Source organism: Nansenia antarctica, assembly GCF_963989245.1.
Source record: "Nansenia antarctica genome assembly, chromosome: 3".
Classification (NCBI taxonomy): Eukaryota; Metazoa; Chordata; class Actinopteri; order Argentiniformes; family Microstomatidae; genus Nansenia; species Nansenia antarctica.
Window position 1 is genome coordinate 46,767,621 of NC_137688.1, and position 18,878 is coordinate 46,786,498.

Sequence of the window (18,878 nt, forward strand, 5' to 3'; positions counted from 1 at the left end):
TTTGTGCAGAAGCTAGCCAGCACTTCAGACTCACTTGTTCTTCAACACATTTCACACATTGTAATTATGTCGTGTTCACATTACTACTGTAGGATGCATAAAGGCTAATGTGCAAAATCATTACTGACATTCAATGTAGGTAACAACCATCAAATGAAGTATCCTTGGTTCTTAAGTGTCAGGGTGGGCTGTTAATACACTCACAGGGTTTCTGCAGGTTTCAGCAAGTTCAATTTAAGACTTTTTAAGACCTTTTTAATGCCACTTTAAATGGAATTTAAGACCGAAAAAATATATATATGCGATGGTTAGGGGATTCCACTGTACTACAATACAAGCATAGCATGTCAATCAATGAGACTCATTCAAGTTTACTTGTTTTGTTTATTGAACATAAAAGCTCTGGTTCAATAACTTAATTAAATTAAAAGTGCAATTAGTTGGTCGGAAACATCTAACAAAAAAACCCCATCTACTTAACACACTCACGGCATGAGCCTCAATTCTGTGGCCTTACTCTCCAGTTCTGCCTCTATTTTTTTCAAATCACACATTTTTTCTTTGTATCTCTTCCTGAGGACGTTAGACTTTGTGATGAGCTGAGCCATCAAGGTGCCGGACTTCCCCTCAGCTTGCTCAGCAAACTTGTCTGCATCCTTCTCCAGAGAATCAGATACCACTAGAAGAGTTTGCTTCTTCCTTTTCAGCTCGATGATGTGCTCTTCTGCTGCTTTTCTTTTCTGCCCTTGTGCAGCGCTTTGCCTCTTCCTCTTCTCCAGGTCTAGGTGTTCTCTGTACTTTGACCTTGCTGATCCCACCGAAGTTAGCAGCTCCTTGGTGAGAGGGACATTGGCAACCCCCCCACAAACTGCAACATAGTCACAGACCAGTCTCTGGGCAATGACAGTGTCCTCCTGAATGTTAACGGTCTCCACCTCCTTGTTAATGGAGAAGCCTCTCTCGACTGTCGCCTGCCCATGGGATAGGAGAAGAAGCTTCTGACAGAAACCCCAGAGCTCAGGGTAGGGTTGGCTGAGGTAGCCATGCAGGAACACGTCAAGCCTGGTTTCCATGGGCCGGAAGGACAGGAAGTGCTCGTTTTTAGCCTCAACAGACAGGAAGTTCCCAAACTGTTGGATAATCACATCACCTATAACAAAACAGATGAAAGGAAATATGTGAAATATTATTTACATGATTAATCCTGATTAGCAGACAGGCTTATGTCCAATTGTCCATTGGCTAATAATCAGGGACAACATTTCCAGCTTTTCTATTAACTATTCATACCAGCAGAGACACCTCCAGACAACTGCTTGTCTTGCAGTAACTTCTGCACTAGACTTTTCATTCTTCCCTGGCATCCGTCTGGGTTGGCGTACATGACTGTGGGGTCCAGACATGCCATCTGTCTCACGATGGGGTACTTCAGGGGGCTCCTGTCCTGGACTTTCTTTAGGATATTTGACATACCCGTCATGCAGTCCTTCCTAAACTCTAGGGCAGTGAGCTCCCCTACGGTCCCCTTTCTCTGGAGGTCCTGACAGATGGGTAATGTGTTTTAAATACAACTGAATGGCCTAACACAGTATTCTCTCCTGCCTGTATATGGACCATCATTTGATATAAAGTTAAGTAATACATCTAAATTACCTTGAGGGCTGCCTCAGCACCCAGGCCTATGTCGGCTTCCTTCGGGTTGACCCAGCTCTTCTGATCAGCGACATCCAGCCTGACCAGCTGCAGTGGAGTGATGTCATTGAGATGCTCCCTCTTGACGAAACGCCTCAGCACACTCTGAAAGGGTAACAAGAAAATGCATGATGATTGTAAAGCAAGTACCTTTGATAACCACATTAACCATGAAATGCATTTCTATATAGTTATTTAAAATAATATCATATCACATATGCAATATATCAATAACAGTATGATAAGTAACCTTTACTTAGCCAAAACATAATCTTTCAGTAATTTTATGTATTGACTAAGGACGAGTTTAATTAATCAAGCCACCCAGTAGCATCTGCCATTTCTCCCTGCTCACACACACATTCAGCATGCCCACACACACTCAACTTGTTTTGCTTTTGTTGTTGATTGTTCATTATTAATTTGATTACCTTGGACAAGTCAGCCAAATCTTTGCCAAGGAATGGCATGACTGGTGTGTCAGTCTGGTACTTTGTGAGAAAGGGAGTGAAGGTCCTTGAGATGGCCATGAAGAACTGTAGCTTGGGCAAGATGAGCGGATCTCCCTGGGCTGCTTCGATGGTGTCAAATGACGCTGTCCCAGGGTTTGGCAACTTTTTTGTCTTCACTGCATCCACATACTTCACCAGTGATGGCCATACCTTTAATTCCACCATGTGTATGTATTATTTTATCATGCATGTCTATTTTATCATACATTGTGCAGCACCTTGTAACTTTGTTTAGAAAGGTGCTATATAAATCAAGATTTTAATTACCTCTATAGCCCTCTCCACAACTGGCAGGTTCTCAATCCACCGATGGCCACAGAATGGTAATGGGAAGACTGAGGATTTGGTGAGGGCAATGAAGTCATCCCTCCTCGCTGGTGTATTGTGGAAAACAAAGTGCATTGCTCTCAACACCTTGGTGGGAGAGAGGAGAATGCTGAATTAGCCATCATCTCTCATGGGGAATGACACAAAGTGTGTAAGGGAGCAATACTGCAGGTCCTTCCTCACTGCCCTATCAGACTGCTCAACCAGCAGCGCTCCCCAGTAGACCACACACACACAGACACATACCAGAACTAAACTGACAGAATGACTGAACTGTACACATAATGTGTGCAGACACTTTTGATTGCATAAACCCTTAGAAAAATAACTTAGGAGTTAATAGTATGAAACATCTGTAAATTCATGCTCTCTTTAAATCCTGTCAAGTGTCCACTTGCTGTAATATTCCAATTTGCCTTGTGGGACAAATGAAAGATTACTTCTCATAGTTATAATCATCTTACCTTCTCCAGTTGCCACATGGAGAATCCACACTTGAATGCGTTGTGTAGGGTATGGAGCCCACAGCTACCCACAACAACCAGCTGGGCACCACCATACTGCTCAGCATGCTCTTGCTGTAGAAGCTCCAGAAACTTCCAGTTAACATTGGGTCCATCCATGGAGATGGACACCATGTTCCTCAGGTTCAGTCTCTCCACACACTCCTGAGAATGACATGAATATGATGAGAATAATAACAATAATAATAAATGATGATGATAATGATGATTATAATAACAATAATAATAGCATGATTGCCAATGGTTCAATGTACTTTAACATTCTGTCTGCACACATCCTCAGTTAACAAACTATAACTCATCCATCTACTCCCTCTCCCTACGCCCTTAGATACTCTCTCTCCCTACCATCCCCCCGCCCGCTCCCGCGTCCCCTCTCCCTCTCTGTGGCTCTCTATAACGTGGAAATGACTAGACTACACCGCATCATTCCCTATGGTACGCCTACTATTATACTGAATCTACATGACATTGCCAGTATCTGCCAAAATTAATGTAAAGCTAATACTTTGTCATTGACAAAATGCACTTACCTTGAAGTGTTGCAGTAAATCTTGAGCTTTAGCGTGTCCCATGAACTGCGAGCCCAGGTAACGCGACTCCACTTGATCGCCGACCCAATACCGCACGTGCACGTCGAGTTGCTTGTTTTTTGTGGCATGATTCAAACTCTCGTCAAACATTAGAACAAAAACTGACTCGTTCACATTCGCGATCAGCTCGTTTCTGACGTAAGGAGCTAATCCGAAACGTATTATGTATGACGCCTTGTCCTTTCCACAAGCAAATGTAGTGGCGATTTGGGAGTCGGGAAACATAATCCGAAAGATATCTCCAATCCCCTCGTTGGAGGAGTAGGACTGGTGCTTTACCACTGTATTGAGAACCCACACAATCTCCGATTTCAGTGTAGGTGTTCCACCAAACGTTGCTCTGAGATCGCTAGCAGTGCTGCTAGCAGCGGCAGCCGTTGTCTGGGGCGCTGAGCCCGGGGCAGACACGCAGAACTGGGAGATTCCTGGCGTCTGCTGTTGGCCTTTAGCAGCCGTTTTATGCCTCTCGCTTTTTAGGTGGCTCTCAACCGCCTTAATGCCCATGGTGCCGAGTTTGAATGTTTTCCTACACACAGTGCATCTTGCTTCTTCTGGGTAGCCGGTGGACTTAAGCCAATCGCAAAATCTTCTGTCGTCAAGCCACCTCTCGTTGAACTTGCACTTCCCCATCTCGCAGACTGGCTAATGCTAGGTAGCAAGCACTGCAGCTGACTATAACCAAAGGAACGCAAGGGGGAGGAGTCTGCGCGCTACTCAATGAAATTAAACGTTTGCTCAATAGAAAAATGCCGCGAGAAAAAGTAAAATTAAATAGTCCTGCCCCGACAATTTTAAGACGTTTGGGTAAAGTATTTAAGACCAGTTTAAGACATTTGTAATGAATTTAAGACATTTTAAGGCATTAATTTTATATACATGAATTTAAGACTTTTTAAGACTTTTTAAGGATCCGCGGAAACCCTGACTCAAAAGCAGGCTACCGTGCACACACATTTGAAAATTAATGACAAACCTCAAAATGCAGTCAACCACCCAAAACCATTGTTAGTATTGTTATCCAACAAAATGGCACCTTTATTGAAAACAGAGACAACAGACAAAATACATACAGGTCGGTTATCAATAGGGGTGTAACGGATCACGGCTGATCGCAAGATTAGAAAAAAAAGCGTTCAGGAAGTATCAACATAAAATATTAAATAAACGGCAGTAGTAGTAGGTTTACTGGAACTTAGTCGTGCAGAAACAAATGATACACCTTACTTAAAACCAATAGAAATAAAAAATATAATGACTAATAAGCAACTCAAAATGACATTAACCTGTGCATTTTGTTCTACTGTATCTACACAAGTGATAGTACAGTTAAACATGATACATCTTAAATGGCAATGAAGGTGCAGTGATCATAATTAGCGTCTGTATATTACTGTATATATTACACTGTAAGCTCTATGGTGTTGGAAAGTCTCTTACTGTGTGTACACATACAGTACATAAGACATGTGTCTTGACATCTCAGGTTCACCACAGTTGATATTTCCGAGTGACACACTGGATGTTAACCATTCCAGCAGCTAGCTAGCTGGACATTCCCTTCCCTGACTGGCTATGTGTAAACACAGTAGTTGAGGTTAGGGAGAGCTGACCTTAGACCTGTTCATGTAAGGGCTTCAGAATGGTCCCTTTCAGTGTATGAATGTCACGTTGTGCACTTTTTGTCAGTTGGTGTAGCCCTAGCTTTCCCCATGCAGTTTTACAGTACCAACCCTGCAGTTTTGACTATACAGGTACAGGTTGTCTAAATACACGCCCCATTCACTGGTCCAGGATCCGAATTCCCAAGGAAAATAGAAACAGAGAGGGTGGACAACCTCTACTGAGATCAGCGGGTTGAAGGGAAGAGCACCCATGGGGTAATGTGGCAGCTTCACATATTCTGATTTCTCCTATTCCCCCCGGAGGGTAACATGGGAGAAAGATGCTAATTCACAGTAAATGACAACGTCCTTGTGTGGCGACTTAGCTCACAGTTTTGACAGCTTCCTCTGTAACAGCTTCCTGGGTGGAGTGATCAGCAGGGCCTTTAGGAGGCCAAGCCCAGAAGGAATCCTCCCACAAACCCACTGGATAGGACAATGTTCCTCTTCACAAACTCTGTGGCCTGTGCAGGGGAAACATAGAAGAGAAAGAAAAACAGACAGTGAGGACGAGGTAATTTGGATGAACACTATACTCAGGAGCTGAAAACAGACAATATGGCCATGTCCAGGCTACCCCTCATGTTCTTGTACTTTTAACCACAGTGCAATTGGAACATTATCAGCATTATCATTTTCTTTTCATTCTGAAAAAATGTTGAGCAAGAAATGGTAACATACTGTTGCCAATTAAATCATTGCAGCGGTCATATTGTTGAATGACGTCAAGCTCTAGGCACAACATCTTTATGCATATCCACTATTCGGCCAGTGTGCGACAGACAATATTTTCTCCCTGTGAATCATAGAAATGCCAAATTTGCATTTGGGTGTTTCCAGTGAGTCTTTGTGGTCTTGCCGTAATGTTGTACAATACTTGACTAATAAAACATATTTTCATGCAAATTACATTACATTTATTTTTTTATGCAGCACCAATTCTAGAAAATTTGGCAAGATCCTTTCTCTGCTACCTTGTCTTTAAGCCATAGCCTGTGACTGTACTGTCTCAGGATGACCACTTGAGGGCAGTATTGTGGCATTATGCATTTATCGAATGTATGCCGATATGATGACTCAGGGGTTGATGAAAAGGAAGGCACCCACCCACCCTCTCAATGAAATAAATCACACATTTAAATCAGCACACAAAAGCCTGTGTTGTTACACAATTAGGGTTAGGGTTAATCATATAATCAAACTGGCACAATAACAAGACAATAGTTAGAGTGGGAAAGCAGACTCTGTTACTGGTACCTTTACCTCCTCAATGAAGGAGTTTATTTCAGGCGCTGCTTTATTGGCCTTCTTCTTCAGGTGCTTCTTTGCTTTATTAACATCCTTCTTCACCTTTTTCCAGTCCACCTGCACATACCCACTGTGATTGGCTATCTGCGAGAGAGTGGGAAAAGTTGTCTTGAAGTAGAAAAATTAAGTGAATCTCATTGTGGTCGCAATAAAGAATGCCAGTGTGTAGGAGTTTCTTTCTTTACGTACAGTTCACAAACAACGCAGGGATTAGCCGTGGTTGTTAGGAATCACTTAATCTTCTAAACATGAGGTCAACTCCACTTGTACATCACTGAAACTGTTGTTCCACAAAAATAACACATAAGGCTATGACAAGTATATGAGGGGCTATATGGAGAATGAAACATGTTGGCGTCCTATAGTATTGCATTAACAAATGTTGGCACTGTCAAGGCACTGTAACTTACCTGTAACAATAGAAAACCTCCACCTACGGCTGTAGCAGCTATCTTGCCTACTCTCTGGAACAGGTAGCCAGCACACCTTAAGAGTGAAGGGGAGTGTGCATAAGATCATTTGATGACCATTTTCATAATTAGCTAATAATAACCAGTTTATACTGTAGGGACATAAACGAATGAGGTTTGCAAACTGATCTAGGACTAGGTTTCTCCGCACCAGTACTAAGTTGAGCAATAATGACCTAAGCATCAAAATCTGCCTTGGACCAGTTGTTGGGGACATTTAGACTCTTTGTTCTATTTCTGTTCCCAGCTCTCTTCCCTTGATGCTCATATATCGTATATTACAGGATTGGCAATATAGTAACATGGCAGAAGCTCCACCTAGCCTTTTGGACAGCTAGGTGGAGCCAGCACTCATCAAAGCGGAGGAAAGGACTAGGGCTGGGATGGGCAATTCTGTTGCAAAAAAGCCACAATGTATGTCACAGCAGGCTCCAGCCCTGTTCTTACACACCTGAATAAGCACATCCTGTGACCCCTACAGGGCTAGGGTTGGCTATCCCTGGTCTGGGGGGGAAGGGGCTAATCATACAAGGCACTGCTTACCAGCCAGTGACCCCTCCCATCATAATCTGTGTGGCTACAGAGTACTTCTCAGCAATGGGGCCAGAGTTGTTCCCAAACACCCTGCTCCACCACTGGTGGCTCCGTGCGTACTCCGTCAGGTCCACAACCTCGTAGGCCTCATCCTCGCTTTCCGGGTCATCCTGACCTGAGACATAAAGGGGAGGGAAAGATATTTGAAGAACTAGACTAGTCTACAGACATTTTGCCACATTAAGGAATAGGCTACAACAGAGAATGCACAGTTAGATTTAAACCATCTCTGTGATTAAACAGCATCATTGCTGTGTAGAACACAGACCAGGTGTGGCAGTGCGAGAAATGTAATTTTGCACTAGGTTTAGAAGTATAGTTTTGACACTGACAGTACATAAGAAACTATTCTTCACTCTCAATCACTCGCAATGAATGGACTTGATCATAGCTCTGACACCTAAATACAATGTCGGTATATCTAAGAGAGGATATGAACCAGTGGCAAAAAGTGTGATGTTACCAAAGCCATTTGCTTTACCTTCATTTAGGCAACCCAGACAAAAGATAAGTTAAAACTAATCGAGGCCCAGGCTTTAGACTACTAACATATCATTAATCACAATAATAACAGGAGATAAATAACTGCAATTACATATATTTAGTTATCACCAGGTACCACCAACTACGTTTCTGGATAGATGTTGTTTGAAATGTAAAAAAAAAAAAAAAAAAAACTGGCAAAAAAAGCAAGTAGCAGTGCTAGCATTGATGCTAACCAGTCCAGGCAATAAAACCAGTGTCAAAAGCCGTGGCCAAATGAATGAAGTGTCTCCGTTTTCAGATCTTATACCACAAATGGTATATCCATGTTGAGACACATACTCACTAATTCGTTATTAACATAGGGATTATTTACCAAATCTACCACTCACCTTCTCTGCGATCAGCCATTTTGGAGAAAATTCTATCAGGAGGATGTTGACAGCTGTGTGCAAGCTCCGCCCATTCTGTATGATGCGATGCCACGTCAGTATTAAACACTAATCTTTCAAATGTTTCAAATGTTTCCTAATATAATGTTGTCGAATGGTGTCACTTTGTTATCATAAACACTTGAAACATACGCCTTAATTGTGAAATGTAAATATTTCACCACAATGCATTTGTCAAAACAGTTCAGTGCACTTCCATCACAAGAAACCCTAGGCCTAATCTAAAGAATCTATATTATCAGTTGCATGCAAATCATGGAAAAAAAACACAATAGCAATATGGTATGTGCTAACCAAATTGGATGTTAAAAGTTATTGTCACAACACTGAAAGTGAACAATAGGAGTATGCAATTTGATCTCAGCCCAGTTATTTCCATGTCCGTGTGTGATGAGTGATATTATGCTAAATTGTACTTAATTCTGTACACACATATCCTATATGCAGAAACCCACGCCTGTCATGTCAGCAGTATACAAAATATATGTGTTTTATTGTGCATTGTTATTGATGCACACTGGGTGAACGGAATAATAAGCAACTATTCTCAAATGGTGAATTAGGATGTTTGAGATAATACAGAAAATGTTGAATTAGTGGGGGGTTTTGTGCAAAAAGATAAAATGAAATTTTGGGGTAAAAAAAAAAAAGCTTCAGGCAAGGCAAGTCATATGTCGATCCACAGACACGTCTATTGGTTATAGGGGTAGGAGAGGGCGTGACTACGGCGGCGCGTGGGTTCGCTTGGGTGACACAATTATAACAACTTTAAGCTGGTGGCTGTGGGGAATTTTACGATCAAATAATACTATTTTAAAAACTGCAAAAACTGTAGTTTATGCATCACATTTTATGAGTTGCATAAAACATTGTGTCTAAAAATGTGACGCGAAGACCTTTCGGATGGTTGTTTGTTTTCCTGAAAGGATTTACAATTTTGAATTGCGTTTTTTTTCATCCTGGCGAAAAAGTTTCTCATTTCTAATCAATTTTTAGTTTTCCCTCTTTGATTTGGTGGAGTATTTCATTCGCCCCCTCGTCGCGATTCCATGCAATCGTGCGGAGTCTCGCTCGCTGTTGCTGCCTGCGCTGCTGCTCGGAGTCTCGGCTCGGCTTCTGGTGGGGATGAGGAAAAGAAAATGGCGGCGGGAAAAGCGAGTGAAACCGAGGAGGACTTTCCGACGCTGACAACCCAAGAGCGGGACAGCTTGGTCGGAATTGACAGGTCGGAGCCACCACCCTGCACCCACCTCCAGTGTTTTCTTACCGTTATGTACACGTGTTTTCTGTTTTTTAAATGTTGAAAGTCTCTTTGCAAGGCACTGCAAATGATACTGAACCGCTTGTGTTGTCTTCTTGCTTGCAGCTCACTGTTTGGATTTCAGAGGCTTCATGAAGATGGCGCCAGAACGAAGGCCCTGCTGTTGAAGGTAGCAGAGCTAGCTAACTAGAAAACATTTGTGACCACCAGCCGGTCCTTTACCCACTTGCACCTTCTTCGTTATAACCGTGACTCACTGAGTGGCCCGGGCATGCATGGTTGTCAGGCCAGGGGCCAGGCCACTCCGAGGCAGCGGGCTGAGGGCTCTGGTTTATCTGCGCAGAGCCCAGGCTGCTCTGGAGCTACGCAGCGTCCATACCCCCAGCCTGCTGGCTAATCCAACAGTGGGAAATGAACGCCCTTTACATTGCACAAGCACGTATTTCACTTAGCAAGTCAACTGCTGTCGGTATTGTTAACATGAAAGTCTGGCATTTGACCACTTGCTTATTGTTTAAGTAAACGTCTAACGATAAAGGCTCTGGCCAAATCAAACGATTCACTCGTTCAGGGACAGAATGGGGGTGCTGCTGCCTGGTACTGCAGTACTGGTGGTCTGGGCTGAGCTGGTCGTTGTGTGCTTGGGGAAAGTAACGACGTTGTCACCTTAGCTCACTATTGGTTTGGTTTGTGTTACTGCTGGACCGTTATTGTCATATACTCCTGAGCTAAACAGATCGCTGTCCAAACGTTGTTGGGCAAGAGTTCATTTTGGAATCAGAATGAATGTGTGTATACGGTTGCATTCATTGCTTGTTTTGGTGTCAGTCACACTGGCTCGCCTTCACTCATAAGCCAGCTAACGCCAGGCCAGTAAGGGGTGGCTGGCCAGTAAGGGGTAGCTGGGGTAGTAAGGGGTAGCTGGCCAGTGCAGGGGTGGCTAGGCACTCGGTCTGTGTGCTAACTGCGTTACTGCTTGTGAGAAACGCTAGTAGTTAGTTAGTTCAAACCGTTTAAAACGTGGTAAACGGCTTAACGTGTAAGCTAGCTATATCACCCGATTTCGCATGTTGTGTCAATATGCGCTGTCAGTGTGCATCTGCTGCATGCATTGCAGGATGCATGTGTTATTATGGGATGTTCTGGTGCCCCAGTCTTGGGGATTTGATCTGTCCTTCTGGGAAGGCTGGAGACTGGCTGTGTCCAGGTTACGTGCAACGGGGTTAGCTATCTTGCTAGGTAACGCTTGGTTTGGCTAACTAGCTAGCTGTTTGGACGCCTAGTAATGGCTGCTTGGGTCGGTCCAAGATGGCGGGACAGGGAGGAGTGAAGCCGAAATAATAAGAGCTATGTAGGGGTTTTGACATCAAAGGATATCGGAGCGTAAATTCGCACTTAATTCGCTGGTATTTCTTGACTCGTCGTTGTGTTGCTGTCAGTGCGGCTGAAGTGACCGAGTCTTGTTTACAGTGTTGGACGACCGTCTGATGTGTTCCCACCCTACGTTTTGCATCCGAGCATCATCAACCTGTAGCTAGTACTACATTGGACAGCGAACAAAGGACAAAGTTACACAACCGTTTTTTTATTTTATTTTGCGCATTAAACTTTGTTTTCGAGAAGTTTCATTCACGTGCAACTTGGGTCAAAGTAAGCTCGCTAGGTGGTGTGGGATACCTAGAAAGTTAGCTGGCTTGCTAGTCCCTCAATGACTCTTCTGACGTTCACACTCACTTTTGTTCACTGGTTTTGTGTGAATACTACGAATGCCTTGCAATACCAGTATTATGATGAACAAGCCACTTTTTTGCACTGTGGAATATTATTGACTGATGATACCACCAGCTATCCAATCTGTCTCAGCTCAAAATAATCATTTATGTACATTCCTCAGTTATAGCTGTTATCGTTCATGGATTTGGTTTTGGTTTTGGTTTTGATGATCAGATTTCTTCTTTTGCTAAGCTATTTAGTGCTTCATTTAATGATCCAGCTTCTGCTGTGTGAATGATGGCTTGTTACATCATGCCCCTTTCTCTGCTTTTTGCTGCTTTCCACTCTCACTTTCTTGCTCTTCGATTATAATAGTTGGTTTTGTGTGATATATATAAGGTTAAATGCAGTGCTTGTATACTTACGTTGACACATAGATGCACATAATATGCTGTCAGGCTGTCAGATACTATAAGCAGCCCTCTGCTCTGAAGGGAATGCACTGCAGCCCATAGTCAGGCTGCCCCCTTGTAGCCTTACTACTACCCTACACCGTGGTATTTACCCCACCCATCATGTGATGCACTCTTGGGGATGTGGGCAGTTTATGTCTTGACATTGATCTCCTGTATTTTTATTTTAATACAAAGGATACATGATTAGGCCAATGTATTTCTTATTGTATCTGTTAACACCTGTATTCAACCTTTAAATCTTTGCCTTTAGTCTAAGGCATAGTAGCAACGTAGCATTGACCACCAGGCACACAATGGGCTACAGATACTGATATGGTAACATTGATATATCAGTGATGGATTGATGACTAATTATGTGATTTAAACTGTTAATTTCTGCAGGTCCACAATTTGATTTTCTGATTGTTTTAACTGTGGCCCTTTCCTCTGTTGTTTTCACTGAGACCCACATTTTCATCAATCACCTGCAAGGAGCTCTAAGAATCTCTCCTTTTACAGCTTTATTAGTTTTGAGTGTCTGCCCTGTCTGGGACACAGTCGCTCTATTTCACCGCTATCTACTTCCAAATAACAGAGAGTTCTCCTCCTCTGACAGAACTGGGTCACTGTATCGCTGCCAGTAGATAGGTGGCAACCATAGGTGCCTGACCCATAGAGCAAGTGAAGCAACTGCCCCCCTACCTCTAAATAACTAATTTCATATTTGGTGAAAAGACGTGTCATCAGACAGTAATATATCGACGTAAATTAGATACAACATACCAAATTAATATTGTACAGTTTTGGACATCCCTGCCAGAAAATGAATGGTTTTGACCGCTTGGAACTTCAGACTGAAGTGCATGGGGACAGCGAAGACTGAAGTGATACTTCTTGTTGTAGGGATAATCAAAACTAATTTGATAGGCTAATAGGTAATAGGCTACACTGTTTGTATTCAGCAAACTATAAAGACAATTTCAAATGGTGACCATCCCAATTTAAATATCCAAATTGTGCAAGCCCTCTTCAGCAGATAGACTAGTCGCAAATGTGATCAGAGCCTCTAGTCACCCGACAATCTGGGATTCTGTATGCTGCTGTCTGGTGATATTGCAAGATAGGGCCAGAATAGGTTAAAGGGGTAGCAGACTATGGAATATACTCCCTCCCATCACTATACATGTAACATGGAAATAAGAGTAAACTTAGTAGTAGTCTTGAGTATTTTATATTGGATATAAAACATGTGATAATGGCGTTTTGCTTGCTAGTAATTAGGCTTATCTCTGTCGGGGGGGAAATGGGCAGCACATCAACCAACGTTGAGACGGGGCAGCCAGTATTCTAGATGAGTGGTTATAAGCATCTATATGCCTAGGTCTGTAATTCGGTTGTTAAGTCGTGACGTGTTTACGGGTCCAAAGTTGGCTGAGGCGCTGTCTTCGAAATGCCGAAATAATAATAATAATAAATTATATTTATATAGCGCTTTTCCGAGGCTCAAATACCCTGACAATATGGAGAAAACTGGAAAGTGCTGTGTCCCTTGTTGTATGAATAGATCCGAGTCTAAAAAACTATTAAACTGTCATTCTACCGCTGTAGTTCACTGGTACTCTGGTGCGGGGAATTTCTGGTTTGGACCCGGAAATGGCTAAACGTCACTTTTGACGTCAGACTTAACAACCGGATTGCATTAAAGCATTTAATTTGAGCTCATGAACACAAACTCATGACCAATGCACAAAAGGCACTGGCTGGAAGACTGGCTGAATAATGAATTGAAGAGTGACTGACTGAATTTCAGGCAGGTGTATATCTTATAGGTAAGTGTAGTTCGATAGGACGCCGTTGGTGGTTCGTAGAGACAGATCTGCTCACCCTGTAACAAGGCTTTATCTCTTGGTCTAGAGGTGGACAAATCAGCACATTTATATTGTGTCTACCACCGAGTGCCCTGTTTTACTTTGATTAGTGAAATGGCAAATTGGCAGCCCCACCATCTAGGGAAAATACAAATGATGTGCCATTGCACTTGTAACGAGAGAGACAATTTAGCTACACCTCTGCTCTTGGCATCTTTCTCTCTTTTCAGCTCAGTCCCAGAGGAAGGATAAAAAGGGCGCACAGACCTGCATATTTTTATTTATTTAATTTTCTATTTTACAGAAGGGACAATTTATCAGCTACAGTTGTTTCAGTGCCATCCACCATCAGGACAAAATGTTTATATTACGCACAAGACACCTGACTGTGTAATCGGGGAGTCAGGGCAATATAAAGAGAAGTTTGTTGGCATTGATGTTTACAGGCTGTTTGATTATAAAAAGCATGATGCTTCAATAGAATGGTTACAGAGGGCTGTATTTTCCTGGGGGATGACAACCAGACCCCCCTCCCCCCACATTTATTTATTTATTTGGTTGTTTAGACTTGTAACATTATAAACTGTATTTCAGAATGTTCAGGGGAATGTTCAGAACTTTGAGTCTCTAGGCTACAGTTGCAAAAGGTTTAGCTACAACTCGAATTCAATTGCATCATTTAGATGAACAGAAGTTGAGGCAGGGACATTTCTGTCAGAGTATCATAGAAGCATAGCAGGCTACTTAGCCTTTTACAGAGACGCTTGATCAGACAAATGTCAATACCTCCTGACTCCTGTACATGTCAATACATTCCAAAAATAATTGTTAGTTAGGATCCAATAGTGAGACCATTACTATTATGGAAAATGCTGATTCAGCTCCACACATTTAGACCAATGAACTTCACATTCTCATGCTCTTGTAATAACATGCATCTGTTTTACAGGACAGTTTAGTAGCAGTGTTTTCTTTGTTTGTTTTCCTTTAATGAAGTCCATGAACTGTTATACTGTAGCTTTTATACTGCTATACTGCAATCACATTTGCAAGTTGTTTACCGTTGCCCTTGGCTTCGTGTGCGTTCATGCTGTTTGTGCTAATGATGTGTTGGTCATTGGCAAAGCATAGATTCATTGAGGGAACTCATCAATTGCAAATGCTCCTTCCTACAGCATTGTGCAGCAATGGAATCATCTGGTTTAAAAGACAAAGTGTGTGTGTGTGTGTGTGTGTGTGTGTGTGTGTGTGTGTGTGTGTGTGTGTGTGGGGGGGGGGTAATTTGAATGTGTGTTGTGGGAGAAAGAGCACGCATGTGCCAGACACTTGAGTGTATCATCAATCATCAAGGGCTGAGCTGTAGTGAAATGAGTTACATTGGGCCAGTCATCAGTGATGTCAGCTGCACTCTGAGCTTGGCTACAGCTGCTCTGTCTGTCATTTCTGTGTGGCCCCTCCCCCCCTTCACCATAAACAAGCCTTCAGGGTCTCACAGAGACGGAGGAGGACCAGGGGCATCAGCACACCCTCCCTCCTATCATCAACACCTCTGTCCTGCTGCACAGAGCCTGTTCAGCTGTTTAAAGACAGTCCTTATTTGTCTTGCTATGCATCAATGTGTTGCATGTCTCATGCACACAGGATCTGATAAAATGCCTGTTGCCTTACAGCAGGAACTCCCTTTTTAAATGGAGGCAATACGTTCTGTAAATCACAGTGCTAGGGGTAGAAGGTGCCTGTTGGCAGTGATCTACCAACCCTTATTTCAAGTAACTGTAATTTCAGCTACATGGCAGGGTTAGGGTGAAGCAAGGCAAAACTGATTATATTGTTGAACACAATGTTTGATCAGTTGTGCATGTGTACCAGCAATAAAGAGTGAGAATCCTGCAGGTAGGCCAGTGTTTCCTCTACATGCATTTCATCGTGGCGGTCCGCCACGATGGAATTTCCTCCGCCACCATTCAGATTTCTCAACCCCAAAAAAAAAAAAAATTTAGGCCGCTTTTCAGACCTTCACAGCGCTAGACACACCCACAAGCGCTGAAACTGGACCAGTCCGTGTGTGTCGCGAGTATTGAACTTGAGGCTGCGTTCGTAAATTCGCTCTGAGAGCCCCGGAGCGCACACTGGGTTCAACGTCATAAAGGGACCAAGTCATTTGATTGGACAAGAGGCATTCCGTGAGTGCTGATCAGATTTCCAGAGCGTATTTACGAACGCGCCCTGGCTGTCACCCGAACACCGCGAGCTAGCGTAGTGTAGTGTAGTATAGGATGCGTAGTGTAGTGTAGGATGGAGAGAGAGAGGAGAAGCCTCTCTATGTGTTACCTATGTCCAGTGTACTAGAACCACTCTAACAGGAGTGTTTGTCCGTGAATAACACCGGCTATGCCCGGGGTAGAAACACAAGACTATAACTGGATAAGGTCTACAGGGTCATTTTAAGCCGTCGACCAGCCCTCTACGACCACGGGAAGTCATGTTAAAAGTGAAGATACTTCTGTTAAACTAAGCTAAGCTAAACATCGCTAATCGCTAACTCCCTCCTGGGCTTAAAGTGACAAGTAATAACGTTGTGGAAAAAACCGTCAGATCAGTGTTTTTGTTTTTATTGACAACGGAATTACATGCTGGAAAAACATGCAGACACAGACAATAAGAGACACACGGGAGAAGTACAGGAAAACATTTTATTTTTTTGGGCCATCCATCCTCGAGTTTTGGCTGAAATTACGTCGTTGTTTTGAGCGCGCGTGCGCGTTTCATGCGCGTGCATGCGGAAAAATCGCGGGCGCGCGCGCGCGGTCAGCACTACCCGCCACCATTGTAAAAATTCCTGGAGGAAACACTGTAGGCTATTTGAGGTTGTGCAAAAATGGATTTTTATGAATACCCCTTCATCAAGTCAAATGTGCCTCATGTCTTCATAAAAGCAGACAAAATGCATTTCTGTAACCTAAAACACAAGCCTTTACAGGGCTCGACATTAAGGCTTGTCCGGGACGAGTACGTTTTATGTTCGGACAAGTGGACTTCCTACTGTACTTGTCCAAGGGACAACTCAAAACAAAGAGAAAAATAAATATATCAATATGTATTAATATCCGCAAAAAAATTCTCACTCCTTCAGTTGTCCGATCGGAAAAGTATTACATGGATTAACGAGCTATGCCGCACCTCATTCTCACTGCCTATGAGGCGCAGTATAGCTTGTATCAGAAATTCTAATGCTATTGCGTGCGTGTGACCGTTATTCACCACGCTGCCCACGAAAGTGCCAAGCAGCAAGCACAATATTCCTTAAAGCACCTAAAGCTGACCAGGTGCCAAGAAAAGCGGGAAACGCATAATGTCATCGGACGAAACACCAGCACCATTGCCGGTGTTCTGCCAATGTATGCTGCCGTGTCCAAAAATCTATGTCTGCTGTGTAGGGGAACGTGGGGTATGTTGTCACACACTGTCTAATATTTACTGTGTACAATACATTAGGGGTGTAACGATACATCGATGCATCGATTCATTGACTAACGATCTGATTACATCGATGCAATGTAAAAATATCGATCTATATCGTCATCTTAAAGATACACCTTTGTTTTGAAATGGCACATTCTGCGTGACTGTCACCATTTCCGTGCAGCACGCGACTAGCAGCGGCAAATTGAAAAGTCAAAGAGCGCTGCACATTGTGTGTTCTGCATTTTGTGACTGCGGCGGAGAACAGCGAAGCGGTTTTAGCTGCGACTGCCAAGCCCGCCCACGGCCGACTGTGATTGGTCAATGCTCTAGTCTAGCCGACAGTGATTGGTCAATGCTCTGGTCTGTAACAAAGCATCTGTCTTATGAATGGGCAAAGGCTGCAGGTTGGACCTTACTTACTGTACTCCGGTTTGCTTGTCCAATTTCATTGGATAAACCTGAACAAAATTCCTATTGATAAAATCTACAGGTAAATCATTACTCCCGTAATCAGTGATCTAACATGACTGTCCAAGCATAGCCTTACCTTTCACCAATCAACACATCATATCAGATCAGTGCTTCCTAGAGGAAGTGTGATGGATGGCCCTATATTAAAAATTATCCTGACCTGCGTTCAGAGCGTAGTGTTTTGTCTCCTGAACATGTTGATCAGTTAGGTTTTTTTGAAGAAAAACCTCCCAAAGAAGAACACTGGAGGATATACTTATTATATAACACTGGAGGATATACTTAACTTATTTTGGTTAAGAAGAATGTATATAAGATGTACTGCACTGTACTGCATTTGCACTTATTATTTATTATTATTTTATTATTATTTATTATTATTGCACAAATATACTGTAGGTTAAATGGTGACCTTGGTTCAGTTCTAACTGTTAAAAATACTGTGTTTATGAGACAGTAAAAAAGTGAACGTTTACAAAAATCCTGCCTTAAAAAAGGGGGGACAAGTTCTTCCAGTTTTGTTTCATAGGACATTAATGTTTTAAAGCTGAATATCTCTTGTTTGTGAGACTAGTGAACGGGTCTATTTTTCTTTTTGTAACAGAAGAATACTGTATAATACAATATGATTTAAATGCTGGATACCTGGAAGAGCTCACAAATAAAATGGTCAAATAATATTCTAGTTGTTTTTGTGAGTTGATAATTGTGTTAGATTGGCATATGATATCGCGTCATATCGATCATATCGTCATATCGATCTTGAATCGAATCGAATCGAAATCGTATCGTGACTGACATTGTGATATCGTCAAACATTGTATCGTCATACAAACAAATCGATATAATATCGTATCGTGATGAAGCTGGTGATTTACACCCCTACAATACATCACAATGGTATAAACGGTATAAATTCCTTAAGAAGGAAGTCTTAGGCACGTATTTTGTTTTGCTTATATCTTCATATCTTATTTCAGTACGGAGCTGTATACTGTTAAATAGACAGTGTGCATTTGTGACAATTTG

At 42.5% G+C, this 18,878-nt stretch overlaps 3 protein-coding genes across 4 annotated transcripts in view; 1 reads left to right on the top strand and 2 right to left on the bottom strand.

The window, feature by feature from the left end:
- Positions 1-266: 266 nt before the first annotated feature.
- On the bottom strand, positions 267-3,357 carry LOC308154629 (uncharacterized protein). Its single transcript, XM_080527796.1, has 6 exons — positions 2,996-3,357; positions 2,472-2,618; positions 2,124-2,354; positions 1,654-1,797; positions 1,291-1,540; positions 267-1,150 (listed from the first exon to the last, which is right to left on the bottom strand). The coding sequence occupies exons 1-6, from the start codon at positions 3,167-3,169 to the stop codon at positions 486-488; spliced, it is 1,611 nt and encodes a 536-aa protein (XP_080383922.1). The 5' UTR covers positions 3,170-3,357; the 3' UTR covers positions 267-485.
- A 1,336-nt stretch (positions 3,358-4,693) lies between these two features.
- On the bottom strand, positions 4,694-8,657 carry LOC308152326 (FUN14 domain-containing protein 1). Of its 2 annotated transcripts, none has more exons than XM_080525274.1 (5): positions 8,557-8,657; positions 7,631-7,796; positions 7,028-7,103; positions 6,573-6,701; positions 4,694-5,773 (listed from the first exon to the last, which is right to left on the bottom strand). In XM_080525274.1, exons 1-5 carry the CDS (start codon positions 8,573-8,575, stop codon positions 5,696-5,698), a joined length of 468 nt encoding a protein of 155 aa, XP_080381400.1. In that variant the 5' UTR covers positions 8,576-8,657; the 3' UTR covers positions 4,694-5,695. The 2 variants fall into 2 exon arrangements, with proteins under 2 accessions (XP_080381400.1, XP_080381399.1); XM_080525273.1 differs by having other exon boundaries at positions 6,567-6,701.
- A 1,008-nt stretch (positions 8,658-9,665) lies between these two features.
- The window catches only part of LOC308152997 (lysine-specific demethylase 6A-like), a gene marked incomplete at its 5' end in the record, with an annotated part of 42,215 nt that continues 33,002 nt past the window's right edge, over positions 9,666-18,878 (top strand). Inside the window, 2 exons of the mRNA XM_080526078.1 lie at positions 9,666-9,841; positions 9,983-10,046. Of these exons, the coding sequence (XP_080382204.1) occupies positions 9,666-9,841; positions 9,983-10,046 (240 nt within the window). The remainder of the gene's footprint in view (positions 9,842-9,982; positions 10,047-18,878) is intronic.

What these genes read in the sequence shown, in the direction of transcription:
- LOC308154629 (XM_080527796.1), bottom strand. Translation starts at nt 3,169, where the DNA reads ATGGTGTCCATCTCCATGGATGGACCCAATGTTAACTGGAAGTTTCTG. An exon ending in ATTTGGCTGACTTGTCCAAG is followed by an intron (nt 1,798 to 2,123) that starts GTAATCAAATTA and finishes TTACCCTTTCAG; the next exon opens with AGTGTGCTGAGGCGTTTCGT. An exon ending in GTCTGGAGGTGTCTCTGCTG is followed by an intron (nt 1,151 to 1,290) that starts GTATGAATAGTT and finishes GTTTTGTTATAG; the next exon opens with GTGATGTGATTATCCAACAG.
- LOC308152326 (XM_080525273.1), bottom strand. An exon ending in ATGGGAGGGGTCACTGGCTG is followed by an intron (nt 7,104 to 7,630) that starts GTAAGCAGTGCC and finishes TTCACTCTTAAG; the next exon opens with GTGTGCTGGCTACCTGTTCC. An exon ending in CCTTCATTGAGGAGGTAAAG is followed by an intron (nt 5,774 to 6,566) that starts GTACCAGTAACA and finishes TCCCCTGCACAG; the next exon opens with GCCACAGAGTTTGTGAAGAG.